We start from the raw sequence: 17,719 nt of genomic DNA on the forward strand, positions 1-17,719 counted from the left end.
TGGAACTTTATATTCTCGACAATTGTTTCTGTTGCTCACTCGAGGCCTGACATGGTTCTTCTTGACTTCGAGAAGCGAACCATGTTTTTTATCGAATTTTCGACACCAGCTGACAAATACATCATAACCAAGGAGAGTGAAAAGGAAGAGAGGTATCGAGACCTTATAAGGGAGTTGCAACGATTGTACCCGGAATATTCTGTTAAATTGATCGTCCTTATCATCGGCGCTCTTGAAGGTGCCAAGCTTTCACTTGCCAATGGCCTAAAAAGCATCCTTGCGTGTCAACAATATGCTAGAACACTTGCGGGAAAAATGCAGAAGGCGGTTGTCCTTGGATCGCTCCGTGTTCTTAGGGTGCACGAGGCTTTTGCTGGATCGTCGTATTGATTCCTTTACAGACTGTAAACACCTATCTCACGGTCGTGAGACGTGGTTGTGGCTGAAATTTTACCGCGATTTCGCTGGAAGCGGGTGCAATTTTCCAGATTAGCACCCGCTCCCGGCGAAATCCTGCGGTTATCCTTGTGACAAATTTTTAATTATATATATTATATATAATATAATATATTATATAACTATTTAATACATAAAGAATTATGTAAGATAAAAAAACCTTCACTGCTCGCGGTAGCATATTCTAGTTTTGAAACGAATAATTTTGTAAGTAATTATCAACTGACCTTATTCGCTGCGATTAAAGCACATTGGGGTGGATGGGGAAAATGTCGGCTACCCCGTTGCAGGTATAAAATCATTTTGTCAGAGTCTTTCGACAATCCTTGAATATTTGGCACTGTTACTTGCCAAATGATTTCTCCCTTTCTGGTCTCGATGCCGAAGATCTTTAGAATAATAATACAACTCATTATCGAGGAGTAATTAAATTGTGCAAAGTTATTTTAATGTAATATATTACTAGACTCATAAGTACCTTCCCACATGATGTTACGGCCACAATCATTTTGTGCAAACCGAATTTATCACGAACCAAATCTGCGCGCTGATTCGATTGCGGAGTATCCAATCCCAAAACGGATTGAAGAAATGTTTTCAATTGATTGGCTTGTGAGGTGATTCTTCGCAACATCATATCAATTACGTTCCCTTTTAGATAAAAAAAATAGTGTGTTTCTTAATCAAACGTTGTTTCAAAGCGAATTAATTTTAATTTTAGAAAAAATATTCTTGTATCGAAAATATTAGAGACAATCAGGAAAAGGTCATACGGACAAAGACATAATTGAATCGACTAGCTCTCATGCTACTAAAAATATACAAGCCACTTTTATTTTACACTATTTATATTCTACGGAAATGGCGCATTCCCAGTCCTTTTTTTATAATTAAGTTATCTAAAGTAGGTAGATGCTAATTTAAAAAAAAAAAACAATATTTAAACACTATTGTGAGGGCTTCAACTACTCTCGAAATCTGGTGTACAATACCCGTAACACCCGGTAAAATAAAGTTAAATACATTGACACATTTGATTATAAAATTAAAATTAAATAAATCCTTTAGAATCATATGGAATTTCTTAAAATGCTTTGAACATTTTGAACTCCTTTCAAAGCATGTCATTTTGAAATCTCATGAAATTCATGGAAATTTTGAGAAATTCCGTTAAATCGGTTTAAATCCTGTGGAATCCAGTGAAAATTAAACAATTTTAATCATTAAAAAAATTTGTTTAATCGCTTGAAATTCTTTAAATCGGTTAACTTGAATTTCAACGTTTAAATGCTTCCAAATAAAAAAACCCTTTTATCTAGGAAATCATGGAAATCCTATAAATACCTTTGAATTTTCAGTGAAATCATTTGGAGTCCCATTAATATCCTTGAAATTTGGGAAATTACTCGAAAATCCTTTAAATCCGATAAAATACTGAAGTTCCTTTAAAATTCCATCGAACTTATTCAAATCTTTGAAATCCATAAATATTTCTTAAAATCTAGTAAAATCTTGAAAATCCTTGGAAATTTTAAAGAATACTCTTTTTTTTAATTACTTCAAGTCCCATGAAAACCGTTAAAGAAAGTCTTTGAAATCCTACGAAAGTTTTTGAAATCCTATGCAAATGTTAGGCATTCATGAAGATCGTTTGAAATATTTAAAATTATAAAATCTGGCGTAAATTCAAAAGTCGTGAGGATGGTCACCCCTCACATTATTGCTACTGGACTGAGAAACACAAACGTTCCAACAAACACAATTCATGCATTTTGTCAAATTCTTTGTAAATACATCGCTCTTGTCATCATTATGACTATTTTTTCTCACAAAAAAAACTTGTGTAAATGAATAGATCCTAGAAGTTACTAAGCAAGCTCTCATAATAATAATAAAATATATAAAATATAAGCAGGCCTAAGGGTCTGTCTATAGACCTTAAACAAAATTCAAACCATGCTCCTCTTAAGCATTTTGACATTTGAATGGAAAATACAATTCTCAAACTAGCCTCTTTTTTGTCTCTACTTACATGAACTGTCTACATCAATACCTGTCAGCAGCCATTCACAGAAGAAAGTTTATTAATAACACATCCTATGTTAAAATTGAGCATATTCAGGATGGCCGTTTTAATCGAAGAAAAAAAATCCCGGTAATTTCCCGGTTCGCAAACATTTTTCACGGTCCATAACATTAAAAAATTTGAACTCTGAAGCTACAATTTGTTCCATTTAAAGTAACAAAAAATAAACTACAAATTAAAGCACTCAAAGTAGACCTCGTAAATTTTAAATTATTTAAAATTGAAGTTTAAATGTTTTAAAATAAAAAAACGTTATACAATTTATGCTCAGTAATTTACACGTATAAAATGGAAGTTAGATACCAACATTTATCAATTGGAAATTTTTAAATTAAATGCAGACAAACATCAAAATTTAGAATTTTTGACTTGTATAAATTATAGAGTTCAAAGATTAAAATTCTGTGCCAAAAACACAAATCCACGTTATCATTTGCACTGTTATCATTTGCACTTCTTAAATTAGAAGTTAAATTATTTTGATTTAAAATAGTTTAAACACAATTGAAAATCTTTATACATTTATTTTAAAATCTTAAGAAATCTAGAAGTTGTTTTAAATTTTTTCAAATAAGAAAGTATTCTTGAAAACTGCTAGCAAATCCTGCTTATTGTGTATAGAAAAAAATTTGAGACATTATAAGTTTTGAAAAGATTCAAAATTAATTAAAAATTTGAAATTATTTCAAATAATTAAAAAGAAGTGTATGCGCCGACAAAATTCGACAATTCTTACCAAAGTTTCGGTGCAAATAGCCACAGCTTAATGTTTAAAAAAATGTAGATTTTTGCAGATATCAAATAAAAAATGTAAAAGCTTTTCAAGAATTTTGAAAGGCTTCAAAAGAATAAAAGCATTTTTTTAAGATTCCTAGGGAAATTGAAAATGATTTTTCATGTTGAAAAATTATTTTAAGAGAATATTTTTAAAGATTTTATAAGCTTTCCAAAATTGTCAAAAAAGAATCTGGAAAATTTTAAGGCATTCTTTTAAAATTTACAGGATTTCCTCAAAATGTTAGGAAAAAATCAATTCATTTTAGAAGATATTTATCCAATTTTTCCTACATTTTTGAGAAAATCCTGGAAATATTGAGAAAAAAAATCTTGAAAATATTCCAAATTCTCTTTTGACAATTTTGGAAATTTTTTTAATATTCTCTTAAAATAGTTTTTCAACATTAAAAATTATGTTCAATTTTCCTAGGAATCTTAAGAGAACATTTTTTGATTTTTTTGAAGCCTTTTGACAATTCTTAAAAAGCTTCTAAATTTTTCATTTGAAATCTGCAAAATTGACATTTTGATTTAAATTAGGTTGTGGCTATTTACACCGAAATTTCGGTACGAATAGCCGAATTTTGTCGACACGCACACACACTTCGTTTCAATTATTTAAAATCATTTAAATTTTTTTCCTACAAATAATAAGTGTTCAATTGTCACTTATATCTCAAAATCAAACAATTGCACTTACAAAATAAACATTTTTCAAATAAAACAATTGAAATTGTAACATTCAAAGTTGTATTGGGTTTCAATTTACTCGTCTTAAGTGAACAGTAAAACACTTATAAATTTTAAATGGTTATCCTTTTTCTTAATTAATTCTTTTTAAATTGAATTGGTTCAAAATCGAATATTTTAAACTTAATAAAAGCCTTTTAATTACAAATATATTATTATGAAGCTATTATTATGTTCAGTATAGTTTATAAAGTTTCAATCGCGCATTTTTAACATTTTAAAATTATGAACGGATTTAGAATCGTTTTGTCAAATCAATTATTGTACACTTTTTAATACATAAAACACCAAACCAATTTAAAAATAATTCATTTATATTTACAGTTGAAAAAATTAAATATTTTTCCATCCAATATTTTTACCTTCAAACGCTGTTAATTTTCAATTGTTTATGTCTTCATGACTGCACCTCAAAATTCTTTAAATGAAAAATGTACGCTTAAAAATTAAAATGGAAAATTTTTGTAGTAAGATATATTTAAATTACGTATTGCAAACTGAGTGATATCGTAATTAGAAAAGATAAGAATTCAACTAAATTTTTTTTAACTGTTCAAATCGAACTTTGACAGATTTCTCTTCTAAAAATTCGTAAAATTCTCGGTCAAAAAATAAATTCACCTTCATTTTCCGGTTTTCCGGTTTAGCGGCCACCCTGATATTATACAAGTTCATAATCGATGGCTCTTTGATGTTTCTTTGTAGAAAATATTACAGGAAGAAAAATTACAGTTTTACTTTAAAGGGAAAATTCTATACTCACTTTCTTTCTGGTCGAATTCCGTTTCTAATGCCTGATCCCGGTCCGACATTGGAAGTTCGACCATTTCCGTAACTACAATGCGACTGAGGGCCTCTTCTCTTACCCAAACAAGTTTGTTATGTTGCAATAACGCAAGACTGTGATCTTCCGAAGCCACAAGATATCTGCACATTATTCCTTTCGATTGACGAGGACATATCGACGCCACAATAGTCGGACTTTGCAACGAATTGTGATTCGAAGTGAATGAGAGGTGTGGAAGGGGTATCAAATCTGAAAGCTCTGTTGCTGTCACTTCCGTGAGCTGCATTTCAAAGAAATAATAAGATTAATTTTATTCTGTAATATCCGAGGGGTTGATCACTCCTGAAATCTTTTGTACAAGCCTGTGTGAATTTAGTGGCAGGCCTCACAGTCCCTATGGGATAAAATATAGGGACCAAAAGGTACTTTTTGTCACACTCATAGGGTACTTTTTTGCGCTCAAGGAGCAAAAAATGCAGAATAAATCCAGAAGATTTCAGAAAAATTCAAGTAACATTCAAAAGACTTGAAATGAACTGGCAAAATGTTAAAAAAATCAAATGAATTCCATTGAATTTCGTAAAACTGGAATGTATTTAGAGCAATTTAAGATGAAAGAGAAAAATTCGATTAAATTCATAAAAATTTAGGGTGAATTAAAAAAATCAAATACATTTAAAGCAATTTGAAAATATGAAAAAACTGAATCGAATTCAGTAACTTTGAAAGGAGCTTAGAAGAATCCAAGGGAATTCAAAGAATTTAATGAAATGTTTGAGAATTGAAGGTGACGTTAATAGAATTTAGGAACAATAAAATAAAAACTTTTAAACATTCACTGAATTAAAGAGATTTGAGTGTATTTAGAAGGATACAAGTAAATTAAAAAAATGCAAGAGAATTCCAAAGAATTCAGAGTGAATTCGAAAATAATTTCTAATCTTTGAAACCCTACTAATGACTACAAAAAAATTCAAATTAAACTTGAATGAATTTGAATAATGTTTAGAATCTAAAAAAAGGGATTGATCAAAATAAATTTTAAGTGAATTTAGAGAAATGTAAAAGAAATGAGAAAAACTAGATGAAACTCATTTAAAAATCTAGCTGAATTTAAAAAGCAATCAAGTAAATGGAAAACAATTAAAAAATATGGAAAAATTAATTGTATTTGGACGAATTGAGTTAATTTAGAAGAATCCAAAGAATTTCAAAGGATTTAGGATAAATTAATAGGAATTCAGAGCGAATTCTAAATGAATTGGACAAAAATATTTTTAAATCTCTTAAAAATCCTACAAAATCCCCAGTGTCTTGTGAAAAATTCTGGGAATCTTTTAAATTTCCCTCAAATATTTCGAATCCTTTGATATCTTTTGAAAGCCATTGAAACTTGAAGTATTTCAAATCGTTTTAAATACATTAAATTACTGAAATCAATAACAAATTGTTTTCGTCTTTTGAAATAACTTTTTAAAATATTTTAAACTCCTTTGCATTTTTTTAAAGATATTGAAAATGCCCATGAATTTGGAAAAAAAATACGTTAAAACATTTCAAATCATTTGATCAATAGGATCAATTCAATTAAAAACTAAAAATTATTGAATTAAGTCGAATAGGGTAAATTTAGAGAAATTCAAGTGAATTCATCAAATTCAAGCGAATTAATAAAATTCAAGAGAATTAATAAAATTCAAGATAATTACACAGAATTTAGGATAAATTAATAAGAATTCAGGATGAATTCAAAATCTCTTGAAATATTTAGAACCCTACAAAATACCTCATTTCTCATCAATACATTTTTTTAAATCCACTAAAATATTATAAAATCCCGTGAAATTCTATGCTGATATTTTCTGAGAACATGGAAAATTTATTAAAATACATTGAGAGTTTTAAAATCCCTTAAAATCATTGAAATCGTCGGAAATCTTATAAAATGACGCGAAATCTTTTTAAACCTAATAAAAGCTTTAAAATCACTTCAAATTAATTAAAAAATCCTTGGAATCTATTAAAAGTCCCTAAAATACTTCAAATTGAAAGCGCCTGAAAATGCCTTAGAAGTTTTAAAAATACCCTAAAATTAATTTAATTTAGAATTAATTTATTGAATGAAAAGTGACTGTTATCTTTTTATTTGAAAAAGTAACCGATTGTGACTGTGGGGCAGCCCTTATTATTTTTTATAGTTACTTCTTACAGAAATTCTCAGATTTTTTCTTCTTTTCAAAGTGCCCGACTAAAAAAGCGTACTCATAGGGTCCAAATCTTGAAAATAGGGTACTTTAAGGACCCTAACTGAATATAGGGTACTTTAAGGACCCTAACTGAATATAGGGTACAATAGGAGATATAGGGACCGATCTGTGAGGCTTGCAGTGATCAAATCTTCGGTAATATTCATCACACAATTAATAATATAAGTTATGATAACGTACTCCATTCTTATTTATCATTTCCAGTAGGACCTTCTCCTTTTCAACAGTTACAATATACAAAGCCGCGTCGCCCGCAATGTCTTTCTTAATCGGCGTAGGAACTTGTTCAGTGATAAGAATTCTTTTCCTCAAATTGCCGTCGGTGCTAATCGCAAGTGCGGATTTATCGCCTGGCACCAATTCGAGGCAATAAGGTCCTTGAGTCCCAGCACCGAAGATACTGTTTACTGTTATCGTCTGTGACTCTGAATTTGGATCAAATATGTTAATCAGGAAGAGGATCTCGCCTTTTAAGCAACCCAAAAATGGCGCTGCCAATACACACCTGAGACACACAAGATATTGTTATTACAATTACAGATATTTACATATTTATTTATTCTTATTTTTGAAACTAAACACTTACTCAGTTTCTGGACTTATAAAGGGTGCAGAAACGGTTCGCGTTTTCAACTTCTCTCCTGTCTTACTATCGTAAGAAGTAACTTCCACTCCACTATTGTAAATTGGCAAAATATGATGCAAAGTTCCATCTTTTATGTGCCACTTTACGTCCTCTATCCTGAGGGAAAAATTAAGAAAAAAATATTAAAGCTGATGATTAAACTTCTTGGTCCAAAGAACATTTTTATTACACCAAATACACAGAACGTAAAACGAGGCAACAGATTTGATCAGTTTTCTTTTTAAAGAAGGTAGGAAAATCTTCATCTTTTACATCTCCACATTGATCTAAATACATTTCGTGTCTAGAATGTGTAACGGTTGTAAATTGTAGTAAGATGTGAAATGTGCAATGTAAAGAGTATTTAACAAAAGAACCTTTTGAGATTGTACAATCCTACTGCAGAAAATGATATAAATGGAGAGTCAATTCTGAAAACATGGATATGGATAGTTAAGGATTTATTAAATGAAATTATTGACACACAAAGACAAAACTAAAAACATAATAATAATGGGATAATGTAATAATAGTAAGAATTTTGAACAAACCTGTCAGGATTTCTCTCTGCCATGGGCCATTCGTTTAAAATATGCCCAGTCGCCAAATCCCAAGCTCTCACGATGGCTGGTACACCTCCACTGACGGAAATTAATTCGCCTTCTGCTATTCCACCCAAGGCTCTGATTCGCCCTGCGTAACCTCGTTCTAAAACTCGCCTCCATAATATTTGACCTGAAAAAATTAAAATAAACAATTATTTTCCTTCCATTCCGAGATCCCAGAGCAAACAGAGCTCAAAAAAGGGTCTATAGGGTAATTTTTTCACGAAAACGGGGAAAAATAGGTAAAAGATTTTAAAAAATGTAATGTTAAATATCCGATCGAAAGATTAAACATGAATTTTTACAAGTGGAAAAGAAGACATTTTTTTATAAGAAATTTTATATTTTTAAATACTTAAAAAAGTCGTTTGAAATCCATTCACGGAGATGTAAAAAAATTCGCCAAAAAATGTGTTAAATATACCATTTTTATATGTTTAAAATCGTTTGCATAATCAAGAATATTTTTTCTTTAAAAAAATACTATCATCAATAATAAAATCGTGATACTTATGAGTATAATTAAATATTTTTAACAACAATTTGTCATTTGGTGACCAACTATAATATTTTATAGTTAAACATATTTTATGTTTCGAAAATATTCAAAGGGGATTGATTTAATTTTTGTAATTATTTAACATTTTATAGGTCAATTAAACAGTGTTCATCTTCTAATACTTCTTTTTGCAATTACTAGATATTTTGTGACTGTTTTAATTTTATACTGGATAACAACTTCTCTTTCCGTTTTTTGTATTTGCAACATTTTAAATGTTTTAGCTTCTCCTTTTTTTAAGAGTGTTATTTTTTATTGAATTTTTAAATATTGATTATTTAAAGAGATAAGGGAAAAAATAAGTTTTTCGATAATAGGAGAAAAATAGGAATTTTCAAGAAGGGGTAATACTGTGATCCCTGTTTATCTCAAAGAAACAATGGTTCAACATTGAGAATTTTCCGCATAATTTCAATATTGTTGTTTCAAACATCGTATACTCAAAGAGAAAAGGAGAACAATTTCTCGAGAAAAGGGACAAAACAATAAAAATTTGAAAAAGGGTACACGCACCGGGAAATAGGAGAGAGATATAAATAAGTCCGAGAAATGAATTCTCTGAAAATTTATGAGAATCTCACAATTTATTTTAATTAATATAAAATTGCATTTTTTCGTTAACTTTTTGGTTGAAAATTCAACTGTTTTTTTTTGTTTTTTTTTGAAAGTTTGTCTTTTTTATTTTAAAGTTTACCTGCTTTAACAGAAATTAAAACTTTTTTGATAAAAATGCAACTGTTGGGATAAAAATGAAGCTATTATACTATTTTCTTCAAACCTTAACTATTTCGTAGAAAACTTACTTTTTGTTTAAAATTTATATTTTGGTGTAGAAAAATGAACTGACATATTTTCTGGATGAAAGTTCTAATTATAAAAAAAAGTTGTCTTTTATTACAAATTCACCTGTTTTAGTACAAAATTGATCTTTTTTGGATAAAAATGCAACTATTAGGTAGAGAATTAAACTATGTTGTTAAAAATTCATCCTTTTTGGTGAAAAAAATTGGTCTTTTTGGATTAAAAATTTATTTTTTTTCGTAGAAACTTATTTTTTGTTACAAAAAGTTAATTTTTGATGTTACTGAATTAACTGGAATCTTTTTTTTTTATGAAAACTCAACTTTTTTTGTAATCAAAAATTCTTTTGCTTTAAGATAAATTTCATATTTTTTGATAAAAATGCAACTATTTGCTAAAGAATTCAACAATTTTGTTTAAAAGTCATCCTTTTTGGTTAAAAATTCGTCTTTTTCCATTGAAAATTGAATTTTTTTTGTAGAAAAGTATTTGGTGTTAAAAAATTCATAGTTTGATGGTGAAAACTAGACTAAAATCTTGCTCAATAGAAAACTAAACTATTTTTTTGAAAATGTATCTTTTTGATTTAAAAATTCATGTGTTACAGAAAAAATTTCATTTTTTATATGAAAATGCAACTTTTTGGTTAAAAATAGTTCTTCTTTGCTTGATAATTCAACTAATTTTGTTTAAAACATTTGGTTGAATCGCTTTGTTAAGAAATCACTTTTTTTGTTAAAGATTTATATTTTAAGTTGAAAATTTATCTCATTGGTTAAAAGTTTAATTATCTTTTCATAAATTAATTTTTTTAAATTGAAAATTCAACTACTTGGGTCAAAGTTAAACTACAATGTGAATTTTTTTATTGGAGGCTTATGTCTGGTTGAAAATTTAACTGTTTAGTGGAAAATACTTCTTTGTTGTTTGTTTAGAATTCATTTTTTAACAGAAGACGGAACTTTTCCATTTTTAATATTGATATTTTTTAGTTAAAAATTTCCTTGTTTTGCGTCAAAATGCATCAGTTTCGAGTAAAATTAATTTTTTGTTGAACAGTCATACCTTTTGTTGAAAAATAGCATTTTTGTAAAGAATATTTGTCTTTTGGTTTGAAGGTTCAATAATTTAGATAAACTTTTATTTATTTTTTCAGTGAGAAATCTTTATTTGTTGGAAAATCGTCTTTTTGTTTTAAAATTCTTTTATTTTCTTGTATAAATTTCATTCTTTTTGATTAACATATAAACTATGACACTTTTTTGTTGACGATTTGACTTTTTAAGTTGAATATACAACTACTATGTTAAAAATTCAATTATTTTGTTGGAAATTCCAGTATTTTGTTAGAGTTATCTTTTAAAGTGAAAAAAAAACTTTTTTTTAAAAATAAATTAATACATTTAAAAATTTTAAAGTATATGAAACACTGTAATTCCTGAATATGTCTGAGCTAGAAAATAATGTATATTCAGCCGCTGATATAACCTGAACAATAAAAATATTTTTTAAAATCATAAATTCTTAAGTTCTCTTAAATTCTTTTAAATTATGTCATATTCTCGGTTATATAACCTGAACTTAAATTCTCGGGAATTTAAGAACTCTGCTCAAGAGATACGGAAAACACACAAAAAGCCACATATTTCCTCTACAAATGTTAAATCTACCTTTAACAAGTCGTCATATGAGAGTTAGGATACGCTATGTCCATTGACTGTCAAACTGAGAAAATGAGGTTTTAAGTTTTCATGACATTGTAGCCTAATTAAATATTTTGAAATATCAAATTTACTATAGATCTTATAAATCATATGTAATAAAGAACGGACCAAAATACATTTTAATGAAATTAACATGTACACGGCACAACATAGACTTAATAAAATTCACTTTTTTTAAAATTAGAATGTGCAATGTTCAATAAACTTTTTAAGTAAAGTATGTATGAAGTACATTTTTATGGAAAGTAACCAAGAATAATTTTTTACTCTGCTGTAGTTTATTAAATACATGAATAATAGAGATTGAGAAATTATTGTTTCTTTGAAATATGAATACCTAACCCTATTCTGAAGGCTGTTTTAGAATTTCAAAATTTGCAAACAGAATTGCCTCATTTTAATCCATAAATACTAGAATTGCATCTTTTTAGATAATTAGGGCCTATTATTTTAAACTTTTTTTATACTCATGTTAGAACAAAAAAAAATTGATTGAAATTAGCCAATTTTTCAATTACAAAACAGATTTGATTCGAAACAGGAATAGGCTCTACTTATTTGAAAAAGGTGTAATTCTAGTATTTATAAATTAAAAGAAGACAATTCAATTTCGAGGTTGAATCCTGGTTCCAACGCTTTTAGCCTAAATGGATAATGCACAGCCTCAAAATAAAATGTACAGGTCGCCAAAAAATTGTAGATAATTAATTCGTGCATTAACCCTGTACCGCATGATTTTTTTACCAACGAAAAAATTCAGGCTTTTTTAGGAAGGCTATGGAACAATGTCTGTTTTTTTGTGCAGTGTTTTTACAGTAAAACCATGTGCTAAAAATTAGTTGGCGGGGTTTTTAAACCGTTTGAACCCCACAAGAATATTTTTTTCGGTTTAAAACGATATGTATCATATATGGTAACGATGCGGTAGATGGTTAAATACGATTATTGAAAACAAAAGCTTTGGGTTCATAGTACAATATTATAATTTAATTTTTCATTGAGGTGCTGTTTTTATTCCTCTTTTTCTAGTTTAAAACTCCATTTTATAGACATTAAAACCCCAATATCATAACAAAATGAATATCTCAAAATTCTTGACCGAGAATCAAATCAAATAGTTTAACTTTCAAACAAAAGAAAGAAATTTTCTACAAAAAGTTGAATTTTCAATCTAACGAGATGAACTTTCAACGAAATCATGATCGAATTTTCAAACAAAAAAGTAAACTTGCATAAAAAAAAACAGTTGCATTTTCGAACAATTAGTTAAGTTTTCATGCCGAAAAGATAATCTTTTAGAAAACAGTAGAATTTTCCACCCAGAAAGATGAGTTTTCAAACAAAAAAGATTATTTTCTACCAAAAGATGAATTTTTAATCTAAACAAAAATCTGACAAAAAAATTCGATTTTGTCAACAAAATAGTTTATTTCTGGACCAATAAATGATAGTAGACTCTTAAATAAAAAATAAACAATTTTAATTTAAAATTCTGAACCAAAAATATAAAAGTAGACTGTGTAAATAAAAATAATAAACTTTCAAACCAAAAATATGAATTTTCAAAACAAAAAAAAAACGATTAATTTTCCGCCAAAAAGATGGCTTTTTAATTATATTATTTTAAACAAAATACACTAATTTTGAACCAAAAATATAATAAATGATTTTTTAATAAAGAAAAATTCACTTTCAATCGACAAAAACGACTTTTCTCTTTAAAAAAAAATTAAACAAAAAGAACCAGCTTTCGATTCAAGAAGACGAATATTCAACAAAACAATTGGTTTTTCGACCAAAAATATAATAGTAGATATTTAAATTAAAAATAATTAACTGCCAAGCAAAAATAATTCGATTTTTAATTTGGTTCTATTAATTCAGTTCTCGTTAAAGAAAAACAAAGATAAAAAGGGGAATTTTCTATCGCACTCTTCCAACTTCAAATCAGTTTTTCCAGATAAAAGAAGCTATGCAGCAGCATTCGCTTAAAAGCGCAATAAAAACTCTGCAAACAAATTTGCTATCTAAATCTTTTTTTAATTTGTGTCTACGCCTACGAAACCCTTACTTGAGGTTGCTTACGGACCTCTTTTCGTTCTGATTTTTAAATATTTAAATTTGAAATTATTGAATTTCGCAAGTTTTTGAATTATAGAGACTCGAGAATGAAAATGTACAAATTCAAGCCTTGACGATTAAAGAATATTAGTATTTTGAATCCAACAATTTAAAATCAAAAAGTGCTTTCAATCGCATTTCCCCTTAGAACTTCAGTTTCTTTAAAGAATAAAAAAACAAACTCGTTTAGTCTCGTACTTCACATGGTATCAAATGACTAAGGTGTTATTGGATGACTTTCTCTACTGAAAATAAGAATTAAAAAAATTCCTGATTGAAAAAAATGCACTGTTACACTTTACAAATCCTGGTTTTAGTCAAATTACAGGTATTTTAAATAACTTTTAGACTCTTTATACTTTCAAACCACGTTTACAATAATAAGCAGAACACAATAGGTTACGTTTACATTTAACCTTGAGAAAATTAAAAAATATACTTTTTAAACATTAAGAAAATTCACTCATTTGAAAAAACTTTCCTTTTGAAATCACGTCTATTCTTTAGTGTATCAGAAAGAAAGAGTTTTGTAGTGAAAATAAAGAAAAAGAAAAATGGAATATTTGGAAGGAATCTTAACAATTTCACTTTAGCTTATTATTTAAAGTGACAATTGTTAGTATACAAATATATTGTACACAACGTGATTTTTCATCATCATATTTTTCATACACCAAATATTTTCTACGCAGAATATTCCGCACACCGAATTTTATATTGTTATATTTTTCCTGCACAAAATATTTCCTACACAGAATATAATACAGTTATATTTTTCCTGTACAAAAGATTTTTTCTACAGAATATTTCCTACACAAAATATTTTCTATACAGAATATATTCTACACATAGTAATTATTTTACTCTATTTGACGTTTCCAATGCTCGTCTGCAATAAGGGAATTTTTGCAATTGACTTTATTTGATGGAACAATTGTACGTTTTTTTAGTTCTACTGCAAGACAACATCATTATGGAAAAAATTTCTCTTTAGATTATTCCTGTCAATATTATAAAGAAATTTAATAAACAAATACATTATACAGGCATTTGTCGATGGAATTTTCTTTTTAAATGCTAGTCCTGTTAATTGGGAACTTCACGATAATTTCAGAAAAATTCATAATGCGTAGACAAATTTTATGATTTTTACAACAAATAATAAACAAGTGTTTATGAACCAACTTTCGCTGTAGATAACAGTTGTACTGATCTAAGTTGAAGTTCACAAATACATCGTCCTGTAGAAAATATTTCCTTTGCTGTTTTGAATATGTTGTGTAGAATATATTTTGTGTAGGAAAAATACTTTTATGTACAATGTTTTGAGAATTTCTGCACAAAAAAAAACTACAATTTATTCCTGTGTAGGATATATTCTGTGTAGAAAATATTTTGTGTAGGAAATATTCTTTATGGAAAATATTTAGTTTAGGAAAAATATGACCAGTATACTTTATGTACAATATATATGTGCAGGAATAACGCTTTGCCATTATTTAAATCAATTTCTCATATAAGACTTACTTTCACACCACTTATAAAAATCAATAAATGTTCTAAAGAAGCTTTATATACTATTGGTATACAAAAAGTTGACAAGCTCTTTAAATTCCAAGCAAAGAATGTAAATGTGTTATAAACGAAACTCTGAAATTTAAACTATCATAAAGTTTCAAAAGTACCTGAAAACATGTTTTAATTTTCGTCTTTGAACAAACTTCTTTAAATAATAGAAAACAAACTAGAAGAATAAAAATTTGCAGCCAAGAGTCTATTCAATAAAGTCTATAAAAAAAGCATAGTTACTTTCAAATGCAACTATAAATAATCAAAAAGGTGAAAGACCTTGATTAATAATTAAATACAAACAACTCACCTGATTTAAGATTGAGAGCGGCTATGACATTTTCTTCTGTCGCGACAATAATTTTCTTTGCAGTGGACACTGTGTCGAAACTCGCGAATTTAATTTTCCCCACATAGTTCTGCTTCCTAAAAACACAAAAGCAAAAATAACTGCAAACTCATTGTCGAACGAGCTGATTTTTAGTGTGTATATTATTTAAGAGGTTGGGTCACACCGATAGGAATTGACATGGTTGATAAAAGTATAATTACCAGTCAAATTTTCCAACTTGGTCCTCATAGAGACCCAGAGAGAAATTAAATAGTCCAAACAACACTATTAAATATTGTATTAGATGCGCGTCTGTTAAAAAACGGTTTATATTCCTTTTGTAACTCCATATGAAAAGAGCCATGACGTTGAACAGAACTGTGAACGTGGACCTTTCGCATTTGCTTCTGCTGTTAAGCGGCCGGCAGCCATTTGCAAAATCAAAGTCAGCTGTCTTCACGAGGTTCAAAAATCGAGAATTTACTGACAGCGACACCTGGGGTTGATTTATTTAGTAAAAGCGGCACGAAAATTCAAACATTTTGTAAATTTCCTGATTAAACTTTCAGAATAGCATTCAAAGTAAAACTCTTGAACTTTAAACTAATTAAGATTGAAGTTTAAACATTTTTGACCTTAACACTTTATATTTAAATTCAGTTAAACTGAAATTTTCATAATTTTTAACTATCAGCATTATACAGTTCAAATCATCAGATTCAGTTAAAAAAATATAAATCCACGTTATCATTCTCAATGCTCTTAATTGAAGAATAAATCAATACACTTTTCAATTTTCAAAATTATATAACTTTAAGCAATTTTAAGGTAGAAACATAAAAAATTTCACGATTCAACTTTGTCATTAACTGAACACATTTTAAACGAGAAGGTACATTACTTTAATTTTAAATAGTTTAAAATAAATAATTCTTAAATTTTTATTTATACATCAACATTTATTTTGGTTTTAAAATACTTTTAAATGTTCTTTTTTCTCAATTTTGGAAACCTTTTGAAATATTCTGTTAACATTAATTGTTCAAAATAAAAAATCATGTTTAATTTTCCTAGAAATCTTAAGAAACTGTTTTTATTCTTTTGAAACCTTTTACAAGTTTTACAAAGCTTCTGAATTTTGTTGTTCAAAATAAGTACGAATTCAAATTTTATTTTAAATTACTTGAAATCATTTCCCTCTTCAACTTGGTCAATTTTTTTTTAAATTAATAAATATTTCGTTGTTATTTATACATTAAAATTCAACGGTTTCACTTACAAATTAATTTTTTTTTTTAATAGAAAAATTCAAATTGTCGCGTTCAAAATTTTAATTTAGCTCTACAATTTAAAATTTAGAAAGATACCAAATTTAAATTAAATTAATTAAAATCAATAATTAATTTATATGTGATAAATAAGAATACATTTAATAAAATTGTGAATATATTACCTACATATTTTTGTATGTAGGTAATATAGGTAAGGCAGTTTAGTTTTAAAAATCAATAATTAATTTTTATATTTAATCAACAAAAAAAGTCTTTAAAAAAAAAATTAGTTTCAAACGCTTTTTTTTTAATAATTGAATTTAACATGTAAAAAAAGTTGAAGTAGAACTTATTAAAAATTTTTTAAATAGTTTTTCATGATATGTGTTATTTCAAAAGATTGAATAGATGTTTCCTAAAAATTGGTAAAAATCCCGGTAAAAAAATCAAATAACTGGCATTTTCCGGTTTCGATAAATTCCCGGTAATTTTTCGGTACAGGGGAGACCCCTATAATAGATTGTCTTCAATGGTACTAAATTACTTTTAAAAAATATTTCAGTACCCTGCAAGTTTTTGAAAGATCCTCGAAAATTCTTGAATTTTCTAAAAAATTAAAAAACTTAGGATAGAGGATTTTTCAAAATATTTGCCAGACTAAATTGAAAACATTTTCCAAGTATTTCAGTAAATTCTAAAACTGGTTTTACGCTTTTTTGGTATAAAAGATTTCAGAATAAATTAATTTCTATAATTTTAATGTTTTCGAAAATTCTTGTAAAAGATCTTGAAGTAAAAAGTATTATTCAATATTTCTAACAGTTCCTGCTCTTTAAAATTTTGGAAGATTGCTAAAGATCCTTATGAATTATATTTTCCGGAATAATAAAGAAAAAAGTCAAAAGTACTGTAGAGAGTTTATTTTAAAAAGTTCTTTCAAAATACAATATAAATAAAAAATAAATGCATCCTAATATCATGTAGAACATG

At 27.6% G+C, this 17,719-nt stretch overlaps 1 protein-coding gene across 2 annotated transcripts in view; it reads right to left on the reverse strand.

Annotated features, from left to right (window-relative positions):
* The window catches only part of LOC117178764 (ER membrane protein complex subunit 1), a 26,888-nt gene extending 11,011 nt beyond the window's left edge, over nucleotides 1–15,877 (reverse strand). Inside the window, exons 1-9 of one of the 2 annotated variants that reach the window (XM_033370212.1) lie at nucleotides 15,680–15,877; nucleotides 15,438–15,553; nucleotides 8,300–8,483; nucleotides 7,710–7,865; nucleotides 7,304–7,628; nucleotides 4,833–5,136; nucleotides 2,489–2,509; nucleotides 935–1,107; nucleotides 684–845 (exon numbers count right to left, since the gene is read on the reverse strand). In XM_033370212.1, the coding sequence (XP_033226103.1) occupies nucleotides 684–845; nucleotides 935–1,107; nucleotides 2,489–2,509; nucleotides 4,833–5,136; nucleotides 7,304–7,628; nucleotides 7,710–7,865; nucleotides 8,300–8,483; nucleotides 15,438–15,553; nucleotides 15,680–15,822 (1,584 nt within the window). In that variant the 5' untranslated portion in view covers nucleotides 15,823–15,877. The remainder of the gene's footprint in view (nucleotides 1–683; nucleotides 846–934; nucleotides 1,108–2,488; nucleotides 2,510–4,832; nucleotides 5,137–7,303; nucleotides 7,629–7,709; nucleotides 7,866–8,299; nucleotides 8,484–15,437; nucleotides 15,554–15,679) is intronic. The other variant, XM_033370213.1, reaches the window with a different exon arrangement.
* Nucleotides 15,878–17,719: the final 1,842 nt, after the last annotated feature.

The sequence above is a fragment of the Belonocnema kinseyi genome, chromosome 8 (assembly GCF_010883055.1).
Source record: "Belonocnema kinseyi isolate 2016_QV_RU_SX_M_011 chromosome 8, B_treatae_v1, whole genome shotgun sequence".
Taxonomy (NCBI): domain Eukaryota; kingdom Metazoa; phylum Arthropoda; class Insecta; order Hymenoptera; family Cynipidae; genus Belonocnema; species Belonocnema kinseyi.